The following is a 23690-nucleotide window of genomic DNA, read 5'->3' as shown; positions in this document are numbered from 1 at the left end:
GTTCAGGCTCCACATAGATTCCTCCACAACAGAGACCATGGCACGCATACCCTCTTGGATCTCTGCTAGATCATCCCGCACACCTCACTGGACATCCAGCATCTGCTGCCTAATGGATGACTCCAGAGGCCCATCGTCAACCTTAGACTGAGCATCATCCTGGTCTCCAGCAGTTCTCCAATTGCCAGCGCCCTGGGCACTCTCTGCCTCCGCCTGCATCTCAAGTGTGTATGAAGTACCCTCACCAATGTGCACCAAGATATTAGCCGCCGAACTAATGCCCACCAAGTTGCTGATATCTGCGCTGGTGCCTGGTTCAGAGAGTGGGTGTGACACAGTTGCTTGGGGAACATGTGGTCCTCCGGGGTCAGGGCTAGCTCCTGGAGGTCGTACACTTCGCTGCTTGGTGGCTGATCTAAGGGAGAGGAAGGACGTGTCATTAGTTTAAGTCATGACACTGTCACTATTCATGCCAGGCACCCTGGTGAGACAATAGAGATGTGCCATCGTCTTTCAATAATCAATGAGGAATCCAGTCTGGAGGCTCCTATCAATGATGATGTTGCACAAGAATGTTTGAACCATCCGAAACTCTTACCTCAGTGCACTGCACTCTTACCTTCGTCTGACACCCCAGCCTCACCGCGGAATTGATCAACGTGCATGGTGCCTGCTCGTACCAGGAGAGGATGAGGAGGGCAGTCCACGACCCCTCAGTATTGTTATGGGATGTCTTCTCCTGAAAGGACAGAGGAGCATTGATTAGTCCACTCTCTCCCTGCAGCGCTATTACAGCCTGGCCAACCCCAGCTGAGGCGCAGCTGGCAGGGCAGATCAAAGACGGGCCCTCGAGCCACAAGGCACTCAGTGAAAGGAGCCAGGGCTCACCTCCTTGGCCAGCTCCAGCGTGACTGACAGTTGGCACTCAGACTCTAACACCCCTGAGCTCCACAGGGGGATGGCCAGCCCAAAACAATTTTTTTTTATTCGTTGATGGGACATGGGCATCGTTGGCTAGGCCAGCATTTATTGCCCATCCCTAATTGCCCTTGTTCAGAGGGCAGTTAAGAGTCAACCACATTGATGTGGGTCTGGAGTCACATGCAGGCCACACCAGGTAAGGACAGCAGGTTTCCTTCACAGAATCTCACAGTGCAGAAGAGGCCCTTCGGCCCATTGAGTCTGCACTGACCCATGAGAAACACCAGACCTACCTACCTAATCCCATTTGCCAGCACTTGGCCCATAGCCTTGAATGTTATGACATGCCAAGTGCTCATCCAGGTACTTTTTAAAGGATGTGAGGCAACCCGCCTCCACCACCCTCCCAGGCAGCGCATTCCAGACCGTCACCACCCTATGGGTAAAAAGGTTTTTCCTCACATTCCCCCCTAAACCTCCTGCCCCTCACCTTGAACTTGTGTCCCCTTGTGACTGACCCTTCAACTAAGGGGAACAGCTGCTCCCTATCTGCCCTGTCCATACCCTTCATAACCTTGTACACCTTGATCAGGTCACCCCTGAGTCTTCTCTGCTCCAATGGAAACAACCCAAGTCTATCCAACTTCTCTTCATAACTTAAATGTTTCATCCCAGGCAACATCCTGGTGAATCTCCTCTGCACCCCCTCCAGTGCAATCACATCCTTCCTATAACGTGGCGACCAGAACTGCACACAATACTCCAGCTGTGGCCTCACCAAGGTTCTATATGACTCCAACATGACCTCCCTACTTTTGTAATCTATACCTCGATTGATAAAGGCAAGTGTCCCATATGCCTTTTTCACCCCGCTAACATGCCCCTCTGCCTTCAGAGATCTATGGACTCTCACGCCAAGGTCCCTGTGTTCCTCAGAACTTCCTAGTGTCATGCCGTTTATTGAATACTTCCTTGTCAAATTACTCTTTCCAAAGTGTATCACCTCACACTTTTCAGGGTTAAATTCCATCTGCCACTTATCTGCCTATTTGACCATCCCGTCTATACCTTCCTGTAACCCAAGACACTCAACCTCACTGTTAACCACCTGGCCAATCTTTGTGTCATCTGCAAACTTACTAATCCTACCCCCCACATAGTCATCTACATCATTTATATAAATGACGAATAATAGGGGACCCAGCACAGATCCCTACGGTACGCCACTGGACACTGGCTTCCAGTCACTAAAGCATCCTTCTGTCATCACCCTCTGTCTCCTACAACTAAGCCAATTTTGAATCCACCTTATCAAATTACCCTGTATCCCATGTGCATTTGCCTTCTTTATAAGTCTCCCATGTGGGACCTTGTCAAAGGCTATGCTGAAATCCTTATAAACGACATCAACTGCACTACCCTCATCTACATATCTGGTCACCTCCTCAAAAAGTTCAATCAAATTCATTAGGCATGACCTCCCTCTGACAAAGCCATGCTGACTATCCCTGATCAAACCTTGCCTCTCCAAGTGGAGATAGATTCTCTCCTTCAGAATTTTCTCCAATAGTTTCCCTACCACTGATGTGAGACTCACCGACCTGTAGTTCCCTGGCTTATCTCTACAACCCTTCTTAAATAGCGGAACCATATTAGCTGTTCTCCAGTCCTCTGTCACCTCCCCCGTGGCCAGAGAGGAATTAAAAATTTGGGTCAGAGCCCCTGCGATCTCCTCCCTTGCCTCCATCAGCAGTCTGGGACACAAATCATCTGGACCTGGAGATTTGACCACTTTTAAGCCTGCCAACACCTCTAATACCTTGTCACTCCTTATATCAATTTGCTTAAGAACCCTCACAGTCTCTCTCCCCGAGTTTGATACCTTCATCCTCATTCTCTTGGGTGAAGACAGATGTGAAGTATTCATTCAACACTCGAGTGATGTCCTCTGGCTCCACGCATAGATTGCCCCCTTGGTCCCTTATGGGCCCTACTCTTTCCCTGGCTATCCTCTTCCCATTGATATACTTATAGAACATCTTGGGATTTTCCCTTTTTTACCAGCCAGAGCTTTCTTATATCCCCTCTTTGCTCTCCTAATTGCTTTCTTAAGCTCCACCCTGCACTTTCTGTACTCCACTAATGCCTCCGCTGATTTGCTTCCCTTGTACCTACTAAAAGCCTCTCTTTTCCTTCTCATTGTAACCTGAATATCTCTAGTCATCCATGGTTCTCTGGGCTTGTTACTCCTTCCTATCACCCTAGAGGGAACATGTTGAGCCTGTACACTCCCCATTTCCTTTTTGAAAGCCCCCCACTGCTCCTCTGTAGATTTCCCTACAAGTAGCTGTTCCCAGTCTACCTTGGCCAGATCCTGCCTTATTTTACTAAAATCCACTCTCCCCCAATCCAAAACATTTTTTTGCAACTTGTCTATTTCTTTGTCCATAACAAAGTTAAACTGTACTATGTTGTGGTCACTATCACTAAAATGCTCCCCCACCACCATCTCAGCCACCTGTCCGGCTTCATTCCCCAGAATTAGGTCCAGCACTGCGCCGTCCCTTGTTGGACACTCTACATATTGACCTAAAAATTTCTCCTGTACACATTTCAAGAAATCCACTCCATCCACCCCTTAACACTATATCTATCCCAATTAATGCTGGGAAAGTTGAAATCGCCTAATATAATTACCCTATTGTTATTGTTTTTACACACCTCCGCAAATTATGCACATATTTCTTCCTCAATTTTCCGCTGACTATCTGGGGGTCTATAATAAACACCTAACAATGTGGCTGCCCCTTTTTTATTCCTAAGCTCTACCCACAAAGCTTCATTCGATGCTTCCTCCAAGATATCATCTCTCCTTACTGCAGTAACTGACTCCTTAACTAATAATGCAATGCCTCCTCCTCTTTTACCCCCTCCCCTGTCTTACCTGAAGATTCTATATCCCGGAATGCTGAGCTGCCAATCCTGCCCCTCCCTCAACCACGTCTCAGTGATGGCTACTATATTACAATTCCACGTGTCAATCCTCACCCTTAACTCATCCATTTTACCTGTAATACTCCTGGCATTAAAGTAGAGGTCATCCAGCTTTGCCTTACTCCCTTGAAGCTTAATGCAGCTGTACTCCCTCTGACTTGATTGTTTTACTGTATTATGATGTGTCCCTATTTTACTAACATTCTGTGTCCCCTCCCCCTGCCGAATTATTTTAATCTCCTCCCAACAGCACTAGCAAACCCACCCGCAAGGATGTTAGTCCCGCTCTGGTTCAGATGTAGACCGTCCTGCTTGTACAGGTCCCACCTTCCCCAGAAATGGTCCCAGTGATCCAGGAATCTAAAACCCTCCCGCCTGCACCAACGCTTAAGCCACGTATTCATCTGCGCTATTTTCCTATTTCTGAGCTTGCTAGCACGTGGCACTGGGAGTAATCCAGAGATTACAACCCGAGCGGTCTTGCTTTTTAGTCTACTGCCTAACTCCTCGAATTCTTGATGCAAGACCTCATCCGTCTTTCTACCTATGTCATTGATACCAACATGTACCATGACCTCTGCCTTATCACCCTCCCCCTTCAGGATGCCCTGCAGCCGTTCAGTGACATCCCAGACCCTGGCACTAGGGAGGCAACATGCCATCCTGGAATCACGTTGATGGCCACAGTAGCGCCTATCTGTTCCTCTGACTATAGAATCCCCTATTACCATTGCTCTTCCTCCCCTCCTGTACAGACAGGCTGCTTGTGGTGCCAGAAGCTTGGCTCTGTCTGCACTCCCTGGAGGAACCGGTGCCCTCATCAGCCTCCAAAATGGAATACCGATTTGTGAGCGGGACCCCAAGGGACTCCTGAACTACGTGCCTGTTTCTCTTGGACTGCCTGGTGGTCACCCATTCCCTTCCTTCCTTAAGTCCCTTCAGCTGCGGTATGACCACCTCTTTAAACGTGCTATCCACGATGCTCTCAGCCTCACGGATGCTCCGCAATGTCCCGAACCGCTGTTCCAGCTCTGAAACCCGAGCTTCCAGGAGCTGCAGCTAGACACACTTCCTGCACACATGCTGGTCCCGGTCACTGGAAATGTCCCCGGCTTCCCACATGGAGCATGAGGAGCATATCATGGCTATGAGCTTTCCTGCCACGACTTATCCTTTTAAATTAAACCTTTTAACTTAAACCTTTTAAATCAATTACTCTAGGGCCCTTCTTTCCTGATCGTCGTTACTATAGAATATACAAACTATAAACCACAAAAAGACCTGAAACTATAAGCGATTAAAGTAATAAATACTTACCCGACCTTACCCACTACTTACCAGTCATTCCTTTCCCTTGTAGCTTCTATTGCTGCAGCAGGGCAAGACCACACTCTGAAGATTTAAGAAGTTGGATAGCAAGGAAAAAATGCAAAGAGCACTTCTTCCCCTATGCACTGAATTCCCACTGTGCACCAAATTGCCAATACACACTCTGGCTGTGTCTCACTCACAATGAGCACTCTTCCCTGTTCGTGTGCAAGCACACTGTAGTGTGCTTCTAGATAGTCCCCTTCTGAAATAGAGCTGAGGTGACTCACACTAGTTAAGCTTCAAATAGTAATTAACACCTATTTTCAGGCCCTAATCAGGCTTCAGGTGATTGACAGTTAATTGTCTCACAGTCTACTATACCAACCTTTTAACTCGACTACTGAACTTACAAAAATTAAGGAGAAAGACTTACCAGTTCAATTCCAACTGTGCACCAAATTGCCAATACCCACTTTGGCTGTGTCTCACTCAGGATGAGCTCTCTCCCCTGTTCGTGTGAAGGACATTAATGAACCAGATGGGTTTTTACGACAATCAACAATGGTTTCATGGTCATCATTAGTTCCAGATTTTTTTATTGAATTCAAATTTCACCACCTGCCTTGGTGGGATTCAAACCCGGATTCCCAGAGCATTACCCTGGGTCTCTGGTATTCTAGTGCAGTGACTAGTCTGGTGACAATACCACTATGCCACCGCCTCCCAGAATTCAACACACTGACCCATGTCAACACGGTACTCACCCTTCCTGAGTGCAGCAGGTCATTGAAACGCATCTGGCACTACACCGAGGTGCGCCGCACCACGTCGTGGCTGCTTACCCAGGCTGCCACCTCCTCCCATGCCCTCTTTGTGAGCGGGTGGCCTCCTCCTCCCATCTCTGAGGACAAGGGTGTCCCTTCTGGCAGCCGCCTCCTGCAGAGGGCAGCGAGGCACTCGTCTGAAAAAGGGGGAGCCAAGTGCCTGGCCGACGACTTCACCTCCTGCCTGGTCTCTGTATCCTCGTTAGCAGCCATGTTGCTGCTGCAACTCCAATGTGGGCATCCTCCCTGGGGTTGCCTGCGCTGTTTTTGAATCGGCTGCGGGGTCGCCATTGGACCCGGCGGACAACAAGCCCCCGCCCCTTCTTTGAGGTACTCCAGCCGGCTTCCTGCCCCACCCCCGCCCAACGAGGGCAAATTTCTGCCCTTGGTGAATTACTGCAGTGCATCTTGTAGAAGGTACACACTACTGATACTGTGGTGGAGGGAGTGAATGTTTGTGGATGTGGTAGATGTGGTGCTAATCAAGCAGGCTACTTTGTCCTGGGCAGTGTCAAGCTTCTTGAGTATTGTGGGAGCTGCACTCATCCAGGCAAGCGGAGAGTATTCCATCACACACCTGAATTGTGCCTTGTAGATGGTGGGCAGACTTTGGGAGTCAGGAGGTGAGTTACTCATCACAGGATTCCTAGCCTCTGACCTGCTCTTGTAGCCACAGTATTTATATGGCTAGTCCTGTTCAGTTTTTGGTCAACGGTAACCCCGGGATGTTGATAGTGGGGGATTCAGTGATGGTAATACCATTGAACATCAAGGGACGATGGTTAGAACATAAGGAATAGGAACAGGCGTAGACCATTTGGCCCCTTAAGCCTGCTCCGCCATTCAATAAGGTCATGGCTGATCTTCTTGTGTTTCGATTTCCACATTCCCTGATAACCTTTGATTCCCTTGCCTAACAAGATTCTATCTACCTCTGCCTTAAAAATATTCAATGACCCCCACCTCCATCACCTTCTGAGGCAGAGAATTCCAAAGTCGCACAACCCTCTGAGAGAAAAAAATTCTCCTCATCTCTGTCCTAAAAAGGTGACCCCTAATTTTAAAATAGTGCCCCCTAGTTCTGGACTCACCCACAAGAGGTTAGATTCTCTCTTGTTGGAGATGGTCATTGCCTGGCACTTGCGTGGCAAGAATGTTACTTGCCACTTCTCAGCCCAAGCCTGGATATTGTCCAGGTCTTGCTGCATTTGGACATGGACTACTTCAGTATCTGAGGAGTCGTGAATGGTGCTGAACATTGTATAATCATCAACGAACATCCCCACTTCTGATCCTATGATGGAAGAAAGGTGATTGATGAAGTAGCTGAAGATGGTTGGGCCGAGAACACTACCCTGAGGAACTCCTGCAGTGATGTCCTGGAGCTGAGATGACTGACCTCCAACAATCACAGCCACCTTCCTTTGTGCTAGGTATGACTCCAACCCTGATTCACATTGACTCCAGTTTTACTGGGGCTCCTTGATGCCACACTCGGTCAAATGCAGCCTTGACGTCAAGGTCAGTCACTCTCACCTCACCTCAGGAGTTCAGCTCTTTTGTGCATGTTTGAACCAAGGCTGTAATAAAGTCAGGAGCTGAGTGGCCCTGGTGGAACTCAAACTGGGCGTCACTGAGCAGGTTATTGCTAAGCAAGTGCCATTTGATAGCACTGTTGATGACCCCTTCCATTACTTCATTGATGATCGAGAGTAGCCTGCTTTTTATGTGCAGGACATACTTGGGCAATTTTCCACACAGCCAGGTAGATGCCAGTGTTGTTGTTGTTTGTCATCTGACTTGGACTCAGCAAATTTCTGGCCTCCAGCAGTCCTCTTACTGCTGGACACCTGGGAAGTCCCTGCTGCCACCTGCTGTGAATCAGACAATGCAATGTGCTCACCAGATTGTGATCCCAAGGCCACTATAAAGCTAGTTCCCACCGAGGTGTGTATCTCTGCTCTGGTGGAGGGTGTGGGTGAGCACTGGAAGGAACCTCCAGATTCCTCTTCAGAGGTTTCTTCGGGGCCTTATTGGAGGCCTTGGGTTGGGGATTTGGTCGGCTATTTCCCAGATGTCCCTGCGGAAGCAAGGGGAAATAATTAGTGCATGGCAGTGGCCTGTGAAACAGGACACAAGTCACAGTATGGTTGTCTGATAGATGTTACACTGCTGGATCCTCACTTGGTAGAGCACTGCCAACCTCACCGTCAGCAAAGGAATGGTCCAGATCGTCACCGACCAGCTGGATGGCTCTGTTTTCAAAGTCCATGAGGACCTTGATTTCAGACATTCCTCCACCAGTCTGCGTCCTCTCGTGTGTCAGCTTGTTCTGCATGAATAGAGATGGAGAGAGCGTAAGCAGAATGCCTGCCAGGCCAGATGATAAGTATGCCTGGCATGTGTGTGTGGTGGGTGGTCCCATGGATAGAATGAGGACAGTGAAGGTGTGTGTGAGAGAGTGAATTGTGATGTCCCTTGAACCAGCAGTGAGTGAGGGCCCTGTGGATGTGTGATGGGTTTGTGAGTATGTGAGTTGAGAGTGATGAGAAGAGTGTCTTACCCTGGCGGAACGGAAAAGATCATTCGTCCTCTTGCGGCATTGGGTGGCTGTCCTCTTTTGAAGTGCATTGGCGCTGACCACCGCCACCATCGCCTCCAAAGCCTGTTTGGCCATGCCACTGCCCATCCTGCAGCCAGATTGGGGGTAGAGGACATTGCGGTGCGCATCCACGGCATCCAAAAGGCGTTCCAGTGATGCATCATTAAACCTGGGGGCTGCAGTCTTTTTGCATCTTCCCTGCAGTAGTCCTAGCCTGGAAGCACAGAGATATGTGCTCGCAGCTGAGCTTTGAATATGGTGCCCGGCATGATGAAGCAGTGAGGTGATGGTGTGGCAGGCGAATGAGAGCCCGCCCATCATGGAAACAGCATGTTTTCCGGGAATGCATAATTAATGTGGCGGGTTGGGAACGATATGGTGTGAAAAGCCGCCGTTGCAGCTGGTGGGTAAAATGTCGTTTTACCTGCCTGCTACCGCATTTAGTGCAAATATGGGACAATTTCACCCATAGTCTGGATGCTGTGTAACTTGGAGCAGAACTTGCAGGCATATGCTGCCCTTGTCCTTCTAAACGGTGGAGGTCATGGGTTTGAAAGATGCTTTTGAAGGAACTTTGGTGATGCTGCAGTGCATCTCGTATATGGTACAATCTGCAGCCACGGTGCATCACTGATGGAGGGAGTGAATGTTTAAGGTGATGGATGGGGTGCTAATAAAGTGGGCTGCTTTGCCATGGTTGCTGTCAGGTTTCTTGAGTGTTGTCGGAGCTGCACTCATCCAGGCAAATGGAGAGTATTCCATATCATTCCTGATTTGTGTCTTATAGATGGTGGAGAGGCTTAGAGAAGTCAAGAGTTCAGTTACTCACTGGAGAGTGCCCTGCCTCTGACCTGCTCCTGTAGCTACAGTATTTGTGTGGTGCTGCAGTTAGATTTCTGGTCACTGGTGACCCCAGGATATTGATGGTAGGGGATTCCGTGATGATAATGCCATTGAATGCCTGTAGGAAATTTAGGGCGGTTTTAATGGGGGATTTTGACTTTCAAATAGACAGGGACAAGCAGACTAACGCACGTCAGAAAGGTATTGAATTTGTAAGTTTGACCAGGATTGTTTTATGTAGCAATATTCTCTAGAACCAACAAGGAGGCATGCCATATTAAATTTAGTAATGATGTACAAGCCAGATTTAGTTAGCAACCTAACAGTGCGTGAATATTTGTCTAATAGTGATCATAACATGATCCAAGTTCATTTTAGTGTTTAAAAGAGAGAAATGCGTAGAAATTCTGAGAACCTAGATTTAGGAATGGCTGACTTCAGTGGGATGAGACAGACACTGTCCACTGTTATATAAAGGCAAAATATTATGGATGCTGGAAATTTTAAATAAAAACAAACAATGCTGGAAATGCTCAGCAGGTCAGGCAGCGTCTGATGAAAGGTCATTGACTTGAAATGTTAACTCTGTTTCTCTCTCCACAAATGTTGCCTGACCTGCTGACTATTTCCAGTATTTTCTTTTGTTTCTGTTCACAGTAAACTGGACAAATCTGTTAAAGGGTATAAGAACAGAAGAGAAGAGTTCAACAAAGAATTTAATGTGATAACAGAACCAGCTTATACTCCTAAGGAGTAAAAGCTCTACTTGCCAGAAAAGATACCCATGGACACCTAAAGAGATGAGGGACAACATAAAACTAAAAGAAAAATACACAAAAATATAGAACAAATCCTAAGGAAAGGGAAAGACAGAAAGAACAGCAACGAGTGGCAAAACAGATTTTAAGAGCTACAAAAAGGGAGGAAAGGAAAATTTGCAAAGGATATCAAAATCAACACAGAAAACTTTTACAAGGGTGGCCAGGAGCAAATTGGGCCTACTGAAAACTGATGGGGACAGGGGGACGGTGGGGTAGTGGTAATGTTATTAGGCTAGTGCTTGAGAGGCCCAGGCTAATGCCCTGGTAGCATGTATTCAACCTCCATAACAGCAGCTGATGGAATTTAAATTCAATTAACTAATATTTCTGGAATTAAAAGATAGCCTCAGTAATGGCATGAAGTGACTGGATTATTCCTTTGTTGTCCTTACCTGGTCTGGCCTACAGGTGACTCCACACCCATAGTAATGTGGCTGATTCTTAACTGTCCTCTGAGATGGCCTAGCTAGCCACTCAGTTATAGCAAAGAGCTACAGAAAAGTCAAAAAGGAATAAAACTGACTTGTCCACCCAGCATTGACTAGGCAATGGAGATGACAATGGCACAATGTGCCCAGTTGACCCTACAAAGTTCCCCTTACTAACATCTTAGTGCTTGTGTCAAAATTGGGAGAGCCATTCCACATACAAGTCAAGCAACAGTGTGACACAGTCATTCTCACTGAATCATATCTTACAGCCAATGCCCAAACTTCCATCACCATTTCTGGGTATGCCCTGTCACACCTACAGGTAAGACCCAGCAGAGGAGGCAGCACAGTGGCATATAGTTGGGAGTCCTCAACAGTGACTCTGGAACCCATGAAGTCTCATGGCATCAGATCAAACATGGGCAAGGAAATCTCCTGCTGATTATCATCTACTCCTCCCTCAGCTGCCGAATCAACATTCCTCCTATGTTAAAGGCTTAGATGAAGCACTGAAGGTATAGCAAGGTGACAGAATGTACTCTGGCTGGGAGCCTTCAATACCCATCAACATGGGTGGCTTGGTAGCTCCACAACTCACCAAGCTGGCCATTCCTGAATATGCTGAGAGAACTTGCCCTCACCAACTACCGTGTCACAGATGCATCTGTCCAATACAATACGGGTAGACATGAACATTGCACAGTCCTTACGGAGAGAAAGTCCCATCTTATGTGACACTACCTCGGTGCAAAATAGAAAAGATTCAAAAGCTTCCCAAAACTGGGCATTCATGAGGAGATATAGACCATTGACAGTGGCAAAATTGTATTCAACCACAATCTGTAACCTCCTGGCCTGGCATATCCCCCACTCTACCATTACCATCAAGCTAGGGGATCAACCCTTGTTCAATGAGGAGTGCAGGAGAGCGTGCCAGAAGCAGCACGAGACATACCTAAAAATGAGGTGCCAACCCACTGAAACTGCAACACAGGACAACATGCATGCCAAACAGCAAAAGCAACATGCAATAGACAAAGCAAAGCAATCCCACAACCAACAGATCAGATCAAAGCTGGGCAATCCTGCCATATCCAGCTGTGAATGGTGGTGGACAATTAAACAACTAACAGGAAGAGGAGGCTCCACAAATACACCCATCCTCAATGATGGGGGAGCCCAGCACTTCAGTGGAAAAGGCAAAGCTGAAGCATTTTCACCCATCTTGAGCCAGAAGCACCCAGTGGATGATTCATCTCAGCCTCCCCCTAAGATCCCCAGCATCACAGATCTTCTGCCAATCTTCTGCCAATTCGATTCCCTCCACATGATATTAGGAAATGGCTGAGGCACTAGATATAGCAAAGCTATGGGCCCTGACAACATTCCAGCAGCAGTACTGAAGGCACATACTCCAGAACTAGCCAAGTCCATAGCCAAGTTTTTGTTCCAGTACAGGTACAACACTGTCATCTACACAGCAATGTGGAAAACTGCTGAGGTATGTTCCATGTACCAAAAGCAGAACAAATCCAATCTTGTCAAATGCCGCTGCAGCAGTCTACTCTTGATCATCAGCAAAGTGATTGAAGGTGTCATCAACAGTGCTAGCAAGCAGCACTTACACAGTAATAACCTGCTCACCAATGTTCAGTTTGTGTTTCACTAGGGTCACTTTGCTCTTGACCATATTATAGCCTTGGTCCAAACATGGACAAAAGAACTGAATTCAAGAGACAAGGTGAGAGTGACCACCCTTGACATCAGGCAGCATTTGACCGAGTGTAGCATCAAGAAGCCCTAGCAAAACTGAAATCAATGGGAATCAGGGGAAAACTCTCCACTGGTTGGAGTCATACTTAGCTACAAAGGAAGATGGTTGTGGTTGTTGGAGGCCCATCAACCCAACCCCAGGACTTCATTGCAGCAGTTCCTAAGGGTAATACCCTAGGCCCAACCATCTTCAGCTTCACCTTCCCTCCATAATAAGGTCAGAATTGGGGATGTTTGCTGGTGATTCCGTAGTGTTCAGTACTACTCATGGCTCCTCAGATACTGAAGCTGTCCATGCCCATATGTAGTGAGACCTGGACAAACATTCAGACTTGAGCTGATAAGTGGAAAGTTACATTCGTACCTCATAAGTACCTGTAAATGACCCATCTCCAGCAAGAGAGAGAATCTAACCATCTCCCCTTGATGTTCATTGACATTACCATCACTGAATTCTGAACCATCAACAACCTGGGGTTAACCATTGACCAGAAACATATCTGGACCAGCCATATAAATACTGTGGCTACAAGAGCAAGTCAGAGGTTGGGAATTCTGCAGTGAGTAACTCACCTCTTGATTCCTCAAAGCCTGTCTGCCATCCACAAGCTACATGTCAGAGACGTGATGGAATATTTTCTACTCACCTGAATGAGTATGGCTTCAACAATACTCAAATTCAGCACCTCCAGATGTCACAAAACTATAATATTTTTCATAATATTGTTGTAGGCTTATGGGTGTGAATGTGGATGGTTCTGTCTGTGTGACTGATTTAATTGAATTAGTTGAAATTATCAAGAGTTACGTGTAAAGCAGACTTTTGAAATGGAGATGAACAAGCAAGGATGAGGGTTCCACAGATGGGGTGAATGAAATTTGCATTTTTAGATCAGTGAAGGGGTTGTTTGAGTTTCAAAGGGATGGTAGGATGTTTATAACTAACAAGGTAAATAGGGCAAGGTTATTATGTGTATTTTTCCCAAAAGGAAAGAGGCCATATTGACAACATAAAATAATTTTATATTATGGGAAAAGTAAATTTCTGAAGCCATGTAGAACAATGGGATTTTACACATTAAAGAGAGAGAAACATATATAAAGAAGGATGGAAGGTTATGTGGGGTATGGCCATGTAAATCTTGAAAGCTACACCATGTGAAAGACTTGCAGAAAGCCTATAGCCACTTTTTCAGAAATCTGCTGTGTCCAGTAACTAAAGTTGTGCTAAAAAGCCTTTGGAATTCCACTGCTGAGTGGGTGTGTGGGGTAACCTTGCTGGATTGCTAATTTGAATGTCAAATCTATTTTGGACGGTTGCCTTAAAGGGGGTGTGTATTTGGGAGTCAGGTTAATTAGGAATTTTGGGATTTGTTATGATATGTTATCATGTAACTGTAATCTTATGTATGTGTTTGAATTCTTTTCTTTTGTTAGTAAATGTTTTAATTTAATTTTTAAAATCACTAAATGTGTTAGTGGACTCACTACTTCTAAATTCAGTGCACAAACCTTCTCGTAATAAATGCAAATTGCAAAACCATCATGATAGCGGGCAAAGTTTCCATGTGGATTTCGTCTGCCTGGCACATATCACCTGTCACATCATAACACAGGGCAAAGCGGCCTGCTTGATTGGCACCTCAGCAACCTCCTTAAAATTCACTCCCTCCTTCACCGCGCACAGTTGTAGCAGTGTGTTCCCTCCACAAGGTGCACTGCAGCAACTTACCAAGGCTCCTCCAACAGCACCTTGCAAACTCATGAACTCTACCGCCTAGAAGGACAAGGGCAACAGACGTGTGGAAATGCCACCAGTCACCATTCCCCCTTCAAACCACACCATACTGACTTGGAACTATATTGCTTTCCCTCCACTGTCGCTGTGTCAAGATCCTGCAGTTCCTTTCCTAACAGCACTGTGGGTGTAGCTACACCAGATGGATTGCAGCAGTTCAAGAAAATTAATCACCACGACTTTCTCAATGTCAATTAGGGATAAGCAACAAATGCTGGCCTTGCCAGAGATGCTCACATCATGTGATGGAATTTTTAAAAAAACTGTCAATCAAAACAAGGAAATGGTGGATATGCTGAATAACCATTTTATGTCAGTATTACAGTAGAGGAAGAGGTCAGCATGCCAGAAACGCCAAGAAAACAATGTTAATCATAAGATCATAAGAAATAGGAGCAGGATTGGGCCTTTCGGCACATCAAGCCTGCTCTGCCATTCAATAAGATCATGACAGATCTGACTATGGCCTTAATTCCACTTTCCTGCCTGCACCCCACCAAAACCCTTGACTCTCTTGTTGATCAAAAATCTGTCTAACTCAGCCTTAAATACATTCAATGAACGAGCCTCCACTGCTCTCTGTGGAAGAGCATTCCAAAAACTAATGACCCTTTGAGAGAAAAAATTCCCCTACTCTCCATCTTAAATGGGAGATCCCTTATTTTTAAACTGCTCGCTCCATTTCTAGATTCCCCCACAAGAGGAAACACCCAGCATAAACCCTGTCAATCCCCCTCAAAATCTTATATGTTTCAATAAGATTCATTCTTCTAAACTCCAATGAGTATAGGCCCAACCTGCCTAACCTTTCCTTTCATTCTAGTAATCAGCCTAGTTAACCTTCTCTGAACTGCTTCCAATACAAGTATGTCCCTCCTTAAGTAAGGATACCAAAACTTTGCATACCGCTCCAGGTGTGGCCTCACCAATGCCCTGTACAGCTGTAGCAAGACTTCTCTACTTTTATACTCCATCTCCCTTGCAATAAAGACCAACATTCTATTTGCCTTCCAACTTACTTGCTGTACCTGCAGGCTAATTTTTTATGATTCATGATTTCTGTGTCTTACTGTGAAGACAGATGCAAAATATTTGTTCAGAGTCTCTTCCCTAGTCACTTTGCAACCATGTCTCTATAATGGCTATCATATCATACGTATTTATTTCTATTTGTGCTTTCAAATCATCATCTTGTAACAAATGCTGCGTGCGTTCAGATCAAGAGCCTTTAATTCTACATTTTACCATTTTTCTCTAATCTGACCTTATTTGCTGGTGTACTCTTATATTTGTAATGGGGCTAACACCTCACACTCTGTAGTTTTATAAAATATATATATATCCTCATAGCTAATTTCTAAAAATTTAAAAACTGGACAATGACCTTTGAAAACAGCTGAAGCTACGTTCGTCTGTGACCCTGAACAAAAAGGGCTATTTGGCAGTATTGAAGAAATTGGAAATATCGAAGAGACCTAACGACCCCCTTGTGGGCTGCAGAGACCAAATTCAAAGGGAGCTATACAAAGACCAACTGCATTTCAGAACCCAGAGTGGCCAACCGGAGTCCACCAGTCTGCTCAGACAAACAGCCCTGCAACCTTCCTCAATTCTTAATGGCTGGGACATTTAACAATCTCAGGGAGCCAGACAAGGAATACATGTCCTTTGTCAAAGGTGGTGTGGAAAGATGGGAGTCATGTAACATGAACCTCAAGCTGGGAGAACCAGTTATACTGTCTTGCTGTACTGCAAAGCTCATTCTGCCATTTTTCCATCAACCAAGCAGCAGCACAGAAAAGGGGCTCTGTCCAGGTTTGAATGCCTGGCCCCCACCTACACTGTTTCTACTAGACCTTCTGTATCATCACCTACAAGATTGACTCGTCTCTGCGTGCCTATGTCATCATAGAAGTCAACTCTACTTGAAAAATGAATTGTCCAGCATCAGTTCAGTCTGCCAACCTCTGTGAAGGAATATACCATTGGACTTTGGTTCTGGACTCACGTGAAACAATAATTCTTTTCTCTGTGGTCTTTGCCATGTAAATCTTTCTTTCTCTATCTTTCTTTTACTGTATGAGTGAAAAGGAGGCCTCATTGCTACCCTCTTCCTGGGTTTGAATGTGTGCAAATAAACTAACCCTCTGAGCTCATCCTATCACGTGTTTGCTGTGGGGTTATTAGTAGAAATTGGATCAGACCGAAACTGAGGGGTTGGGAAATATGCCACCACTTATAAAGGGGGAAACAAATCAAAAAACATCTTTCTGTTTATAGACGAGTGGTGAGAGGTAAAATCAGGGCTGTTTAAATTAACCCCCCCTCCTGTCCACAACAAATTTGTACGCTCTGTTCCTCCCTGTCACACTCTTATTGTCATTACCTGCATCACCACTCTGCACTATTGAGTTGTCCTTTCCCTTTCACTTTCCAAATCTCCCCTCGTGATTGTGAATCAAGCACAGGGACTCACCAAAATTAACATGAACAAAATAACAGTAACAAAGGATATAATGACACTAAAGAATGAGAACTCCAGGACCAGATGGGTTTACATCCCTTATTTTTAAAAGAAGTAGGTGAGAACTTTACAGATTCCCCTAACTATAATCTTCCAAACTTCCAAAGTGCCCATGATTGGGAACCATTCTTTTTGATTGAAAAAATAAACTTGTTACATTGTTATTTAAGAAAGAAGGGAGACCAGGTTAATTAAAGACCAGTTAACCTCGCATCTGTTATTGGGAAATTGCTGGTGTCCAAAATTAACTATAGTGTGATTGGGCAACCTGAAAGTTTTCAGCTGATCAGAGCCAGCATGGATTTGTAAAGGGTGGGTCATGCCTAACGAATCTGTTTGAATTTCTTGTAGAGATGCCTAAAATGGTGGACAGTGGAATGTCAATGGATGTTATTTATATGGACTTCCAGAATGCCTAAAACTGATGCCCATGGGGTGGAAAGCAAATTATTGACCTGGTTAAGAAATTGGCTGTACACACAGTTGGGATGATGGGCAGGTGCTATAATTGGCAGGATGTGACTCATGGCATCCCACAAAGATCTGTGTTGTGCCCTGAACCATTCATCATATTTGCTAACAATGTGGACAATGAGGTAGAAAGCTTTGCATGATAAACAACTGTCTGTTGCATGCATTGGCATCACACTCATTATGAGCTGCAGGCTAAGAGCTGCATGTTGTTGCAATAAAAAATAATTTTCTTTTTCAAGGACAAGGTAGCCTATAACAGCTAGGAGAAAGCTGCAAAAGGTGTGCAGACCTTCAAACTTCTGTTATCTACCCCTAAAGAAAGGTTTCTGGAATACTTACATTAGTAGCTGTTGTTTTTTAAATTTATTTCCCTTTTCCACAGTACCTAGCAACTCTGGATGTTAGTTTTATATCAAACATGTATTTGTATTAAGGAGGTAGAAATGCCAGGAAATGTGACATATAATGGCACCATATCATTACCATTTATACGGGCTACCATTTAGGTGGGTACTTCCTTTGCTGGAAATGACAACAGAAAATGATATGTGTGCCAAAGTTGGTGAAGTTCTGGCAGAACAGAATTCCAGCACATTTGCCAGTCTGGGCCATCCGATTTACGCCAGTGAAACAAGGAATTCTGCTCAGAAAATTATGGTGTCAGTGTCTTAAAATCACCATCTGAATTTTACTTCCTTTCAGACGTCCTGACAAGTATTTGGATTTGAAACTCCCAAGTAAACTTCCACCAGTGAAGGAACCAATTCTTCCCACTTCACTTCCGATGCTTGGATATATGGAACAAGTAAGGACATTTATTACTAACTATTTAATACTTACAATTAGTGTAAATACTATTGGCAGTGCTTGTCTACCTGTAATCACGTTTATTTACATTAATTGGAAAACTTCATCTTCCCAAAATAAGTAACCATAATAAGTGTTAACGGAATAGACCACTTATTGAGGTTCACGACTTGTGCTTTCTTGAATTAGCTGTAGTTTCTATATTTCCTGGCTGAGCTGGAATTACCAAAATTCTCCACAATATCATTGCTATCTCTCTCACCACTCCTAGTTCAACCTTTCAATCAGGTTTGCGCCCACCAACAGCATGAAAATTGCAGCATATTCACCACCACTGACATCTCACAGGACAGTATTTGGAGCTTATTATCTTTTCACATCCTCTTCAACTTCTGCCTTCAACACTCCATCCTCCTCAAATTTCTCTCCTCCACAATCCATCTTCAAGGAACTAGGCAGTGTTTCTGTTGAAAATTAACTGGATCCTTTGGGCTGTTTTAAGGTTATAACTATCTAGAAAAACTGAACATGATGCAGCTCTTTGTCTAGAAAAGAAAAGGCTAAGGGTTGATTTGATGGAGGTCTTTAAAATTATGAAGACATTCAAGGGGACAAATGTAGAAAAGCCTCACTTGTAGGTGAGGCCAAAACTAGGCATTATATAGGATTGTCACTAATAAATCCAATAAGGAGCTCAGGCGAAACAGAGTGGTTATAATTTGAAACTCACTACCCTTATTCTGGAACTGTGTCCCCAGACAGGGTTGATGAATGAGCAGGACTTGGTGGAAAATGTGAGGCAGCATTGACTGTATTAAAGACTGCAGAGAGGTCAAAGGGATGAAGAGGAATAATTTATCTTCTTCACAGTATTATTAATTTGTGATTTTGGTTAGGACAATATCAATTCTGTGGCAGATGCAGAAAACTCATTCAGATATAAAATTGTAGGATGATGGGTGCAGATTTGGGAGACAATATCAGTTTCAAGAACTTTGGAGAGGGAAAACGGGTTGGAGATAGGGCAGTAGTTTTCAATAACAAAGCGGGTTGAGAATGGGTATTTGGAAAAATGGGTGATGATATTGGCTTTGAAATCAAGACAGACAGTACCAGAGGAAAGGTAACCATTTATAATATTGACACGCATGGGGATTAGGAAGGAAAGTTGGGTGGGAATAGGTTGGCAGGAGGAAGAGTTGGGTCTCTTTCATGAGCTGAACTCTGAGGGGACATGAGGAAATATAGGAGAGAATCAGTGCAAGGAACAACCTGGGATTAGTTTGGCTTAGTGCACAAGAGGGAGGGAGAGAAGCAGTAGAGACAGCTAAACAGATTATCTAAATCTCTGTAACATAGAAGTTTATGAGCTCCTCGCACTTGCAGTTGGAGGTGAGAGGGGAGGCAGCAGGGGAGTAGCATTTAAGGAGATAATTAGTAGTGTTGAAAAGAAACCGGGAGTTATCTTTGCTTTCCACAATGGTCCTGGTTCAGTTGCCTTTATCACATTCCCCCATTCTCTTTACAAAGCAAGGCAAACTTCCCCAACAGCCCCTTGCCCTAGCTCTGAGCCTACCACCTTCTCCAGATTCTCTCCAATCTGCTTTTAATCTTTCTCCAACTCACTTGATCCAGGTGACCCACCTCCTTCTCTCTTCACTCTCAGGCTCTCTGTCATTGCTAACATCAGCCCCATCTACAACCTCATTTTCTCTGCAAAATCCTTAAAAGTCTTGCCTTCAAAATCTTTACCTATCTTTCCCACAACTCTATTTTAGAATCTCGGGTTTTCATCTCTGCCACAATACTGATATCCACTGTGATTGTGGTGCACTATCCCTCCTTGTTCTTCTTGACCTCATTGCAGCCTTTTCCAGTAGGCCTCCTGACTTTTGGCTCAGTTGGACTGCACCCCTTTTGTTCCATTACTACCTATTTAATTGTTTTCAAAATAAGTCCAATAACATTGTCTCCCTTGAAACTTTGGACTCCTATCTGCCCCCAAGCTTGAGCTTCTGACCCTATATTCTCTCTATCTCAAAGACTGCCATATCCTTATTATTCAAAGTGTTTAATGGCCTTGAACCTTCCTATCATTGTAATCTTTTCTAGCCCTATAACCCTCCCAGAATTACCTGTTCCTCCTTCGGGTCTTGTGCATTCCCACTCTCTTCTCCCTAACACTTGTGGCTGTCAGCCGCCTGGGTCCTAAACTCGAAAATGAGGAGGCCTGTGGCACAGTGGGTAGCATCCCTACCTCTAGGCTAGAAGTTCTGGGTTCAAGTCCCACTCCAAGATTTAATGCTCAGGGAAGGTGTGTTTATAATGTGATCAAACAGGTTGATTATCAACCTAAGAGTGGGAGAATTTCCTAGTTGGCTGGAACCATGTGGTAGCTACAGCTACTACAGTTTATATCAGTGCTGTGGCAGAGATAAAAAAAATTGATTGGAGAAATTCTAAAATAGAGCTGTGGAACATATTGGAAAATATTTTGGAGGCAAGGAGACATTCAAGGGTTTGGGAAAGAAATTAAGGTTGTAGATGGGGCTGACGTTTGTTGTGTTATAATGATATAAAGGCAACAATCACTCATAAGGGATTGGGTAAACACGTTGTGGGTTCATTTATTTAAGACTAGGCACATGACAACATTTATAGAAAGGTACAAAGCTTGAAGACATCAGCAGCAGAGCTATGCTGTGCTGTGCTCTCCTCAAAAACTAAAGTGAAAATAAGAATGGATCATATGACAAACTTCCAGGGAGCAGAGTCGGAGGGCGGAGTTCCAGAGAGGTGAGTATAAAAACCTTACCTCGGGGATTCACGGACCTCAGGTCTTTAAAAAAAAATTAAAAGTGGCGTCTCGGTAAATCTGTGACCTGATTGGCTGGTAGAGAATCTACACTGAATTTCAAACTAAAACATTGTTAAACTAATTAAACCAAATAAATTAATCACTTAATTAATAAGTAGAGGGTATCTAGACCAGATTCAGGGGATTATTGTTCTTAGAATTTAGCATTTGTAGTAGAAATCTAGCCCTAGGGAACGTATAGTTAATAAGGAGTCAATAAGCAGTTATTAGATTTAAATTAATTTATTAAATAGTTTTAGAAATGGCAGTTGCTGGGGTGAAGTGCTTCAACTGTGGAATGTGGGAAATATGTGACGCTTCAAGTGTCCTGGACAACTACATCTGCAGGAAGTGTACCCAATTGCAGCTCCTCACAGACTGCATGGATTGGTTGGAGCAGCAGTTGGATGCACTTAGGAGCATTCAGGTGGCGGAAAGCGTCATTGACAGGAGCTTTGGAGACATGGTCACACCCAAGGTACAGACAGATAGATGGGTGACCGCTAGAAGGGGCAGGCAGTCAGTGCAGAAATCCCCTGTGGCTGTCCCCCTCTCTAACAGGTATACCATTTTGGATACTGTCGGGGGGATGGCCTATCAGGGGAAAACAACAGCAGTAGCCAGAGCTGTGGCACCACAGCTGTCTCTGTTGTTCAGCAGTGGGGGGCACAGAAGAGCAATTGTCATAGGGGACTCTATAGTCAGGGGCTCAGATAGGCGCTTCTGTGGTCGTGAAAGAGACACCAGGATGGTATGTTGCCTCCCTGGTGCCAGGGTCCAGGATGTCTCTGATTGGGTACGGGACATTCTGAAGGGGGAGGGAGAACAGCCAGAGGTCGTGGTACACATTGGTACTAACGACATAGGTAGGAAGAGTGACGAGGTCCTGCAGCGGGAGTTCAGGGAGTTAGGCAGAAAGTTAAAAAACAGGACCTCTAGGGTTGTAATCTCAGGATTACTCCCTGTGCCACATGCCAGTGAGGCTAGAAATTGGAAGATAGTGCAGCTAAACACGTGGCTGAACAGATGGTGTAGGAGGGAGGGTTTCCGATATCTGGATCAGTGGGATTTCTTCCAGGGCAGGTGGGACCTGTACAAGTAGGACGGGTTGCATCTAAACTGGAGGGGCACCAATATCCTGGTTGCGAGGTTTGCTAGTGTCACCGGGAGGGTTTAAACTAGTATGGCAGGGAGGGGGAACCAGAGCAATAGGTCAGCAGGTGAAATAAATGACTGGGAACCAGTGAAGATGGCCAGTAGGACTAAGAGGAAGAGCAGGCAGGAAGAAATGACTGAACACTGTGGGACTGGGGGTCTGAAATGCATTTGTTTCAATGCGAGAAGTATAACAGGCAAGGCAGATGAGCTTAGAGCTTGGATTAGTACTTGGGACTATGATGTTATTGCTATTACAGAGATTTGGTTGAAGGATGGACAGGATTGGCAGATAAAATTTCCAAGATTTAGATGTTTCAGGCAGGATAGAGAGGGATGTAGAAGAGGTGGGGGAGTTGCACTGCTGGTTAAGGAGAATATCACATCTGTACGACAGGAGGACACCTCGGTGGGCTCATGCAGCGAGGCAATATGGGTAGAGCTCCGGAATAGGAAGGGTGCAGTCACAATGTTGGGGGTTTACTATAGGCCTCCCAATTGCCGGCGGGAGATTGAGGAACAGTTATGTAGGCAGATTTTGGAAAGATGTAAAAGCAATAGGGCTGTTGTGGTGGGTGATTTTAACTTTCCCTATATTGACTGGGAATCACTTAGTGCTAGGGGTTTGGATGGTGCAGAATTTGTAAGGTGCATCCAGGAGGGCTTCCTGAGACAATATGTAGATAGTCCAACTAGGGAAGGGGCAATACTGGACCTGGTATTAGGGAATGAACCTGGCCAGGTGGTCGAAGTTTCAGTAGGGGAGCATTTCTGGAAAAGTGACCATAATTTAGTTAGTTTCAAGGTACTGGTGGATAAGGATAACAGGAGTCCTCGGGTTAAGGTGCTTAATTGGGGGAAGGCTAATTATAACAATATTACGCAGGAGCTGAGGAATCTAGACTGGAGGCAGATGTTTGAGGGCAAATCAACAACTGTGACATGTGGGGGGCTTTCAAACTTCAGTTGATAAAATTCAGGACTGGCATGTTCCTGCTAGGATGAAGGATAAGCACGACAAGTTTCAGGAATCTTGGATAACGAAGGATATTGTGAGATTAGTCAAAAAGAAAAGGGAAGCATTCGTAAGGGTTAGAAGGCTGGGAACAGATGAAGCCCGTGGAGAATATATAGAAAGTAGGAAGAAACTTAAACAAGGAGTTAGGAGGGCTAAAAGGGGTCATGAAAAGTCACTGGCAACCAGGATTAAGGAAAATCCGAAGGCCTTTTATACATATGTAAAAAGCAAGAGGGTAGCCAGGAAAAGGGTAGGCCCACTCAGGGACAGAGGTGGGAATGTGTGTGTGGAGCAGGAAGAAATGGGAGAGATACTAAATGAATACTTCTCATCAGTATTCACCAAAGAGAAGGACTTAGCGGTCGATTTGTCTAGGGAAGAGTGTGTAGATAGCCTGGATCATGTTGAGATCAAAAAAGAGGTGTTAGGCGTCTTAAAGAATATTAAGGTGGATAAGTCCCCAGGGCCAGATGGGATCTACCCCAGAGCACTGAGGGAGGCAAGGGAGGAGATTGCTGGGGCCTTGACAGAAATCTT

The 23690-nt window shown here is 45.0% G+C and overlaps 1 protein-coding gene across 1 annotated transcript in view; it reads left to right on the top strand.

The window, feature by feature from the left end:
- ak9 (adenylate kinase 9) overlaps window positions 1–23690 on the top strand; it is a 359309-nt gene that overhangs the window by 328972 nt on the left and 6647 nt on the right. The window contains exon 37 of the mRNA XM_078542572.1: window positions 18019–18121. Coding sequence (XP_078398698.1) covers window positions 18019–18121 — 103 coding nt within the window. The remainder of the gene's footprint in view (window positions 1–18018; window positions 18122–23690) is intronic.

Source organism: Cetorhinus maximus, chromosome 5 (assembly GCF_964194155.1).
Source record: "Cetorhinus maximus chromosome 5, sCetMax3.hap1.1, whole genome shotgun sequence".
Lineage (NCBI taxonomy): Eukaryota > Metazoa > Chordata > Chondrichthyes > Lamniformes > Cetorhinidae > Cetorhinus > Cetorhinus maximus.
The sequence above is the reverse complement of the archived record's forward strand: the minus strand, read 5'-3'. Positions and strand labels throughout refer to the sequence as shown.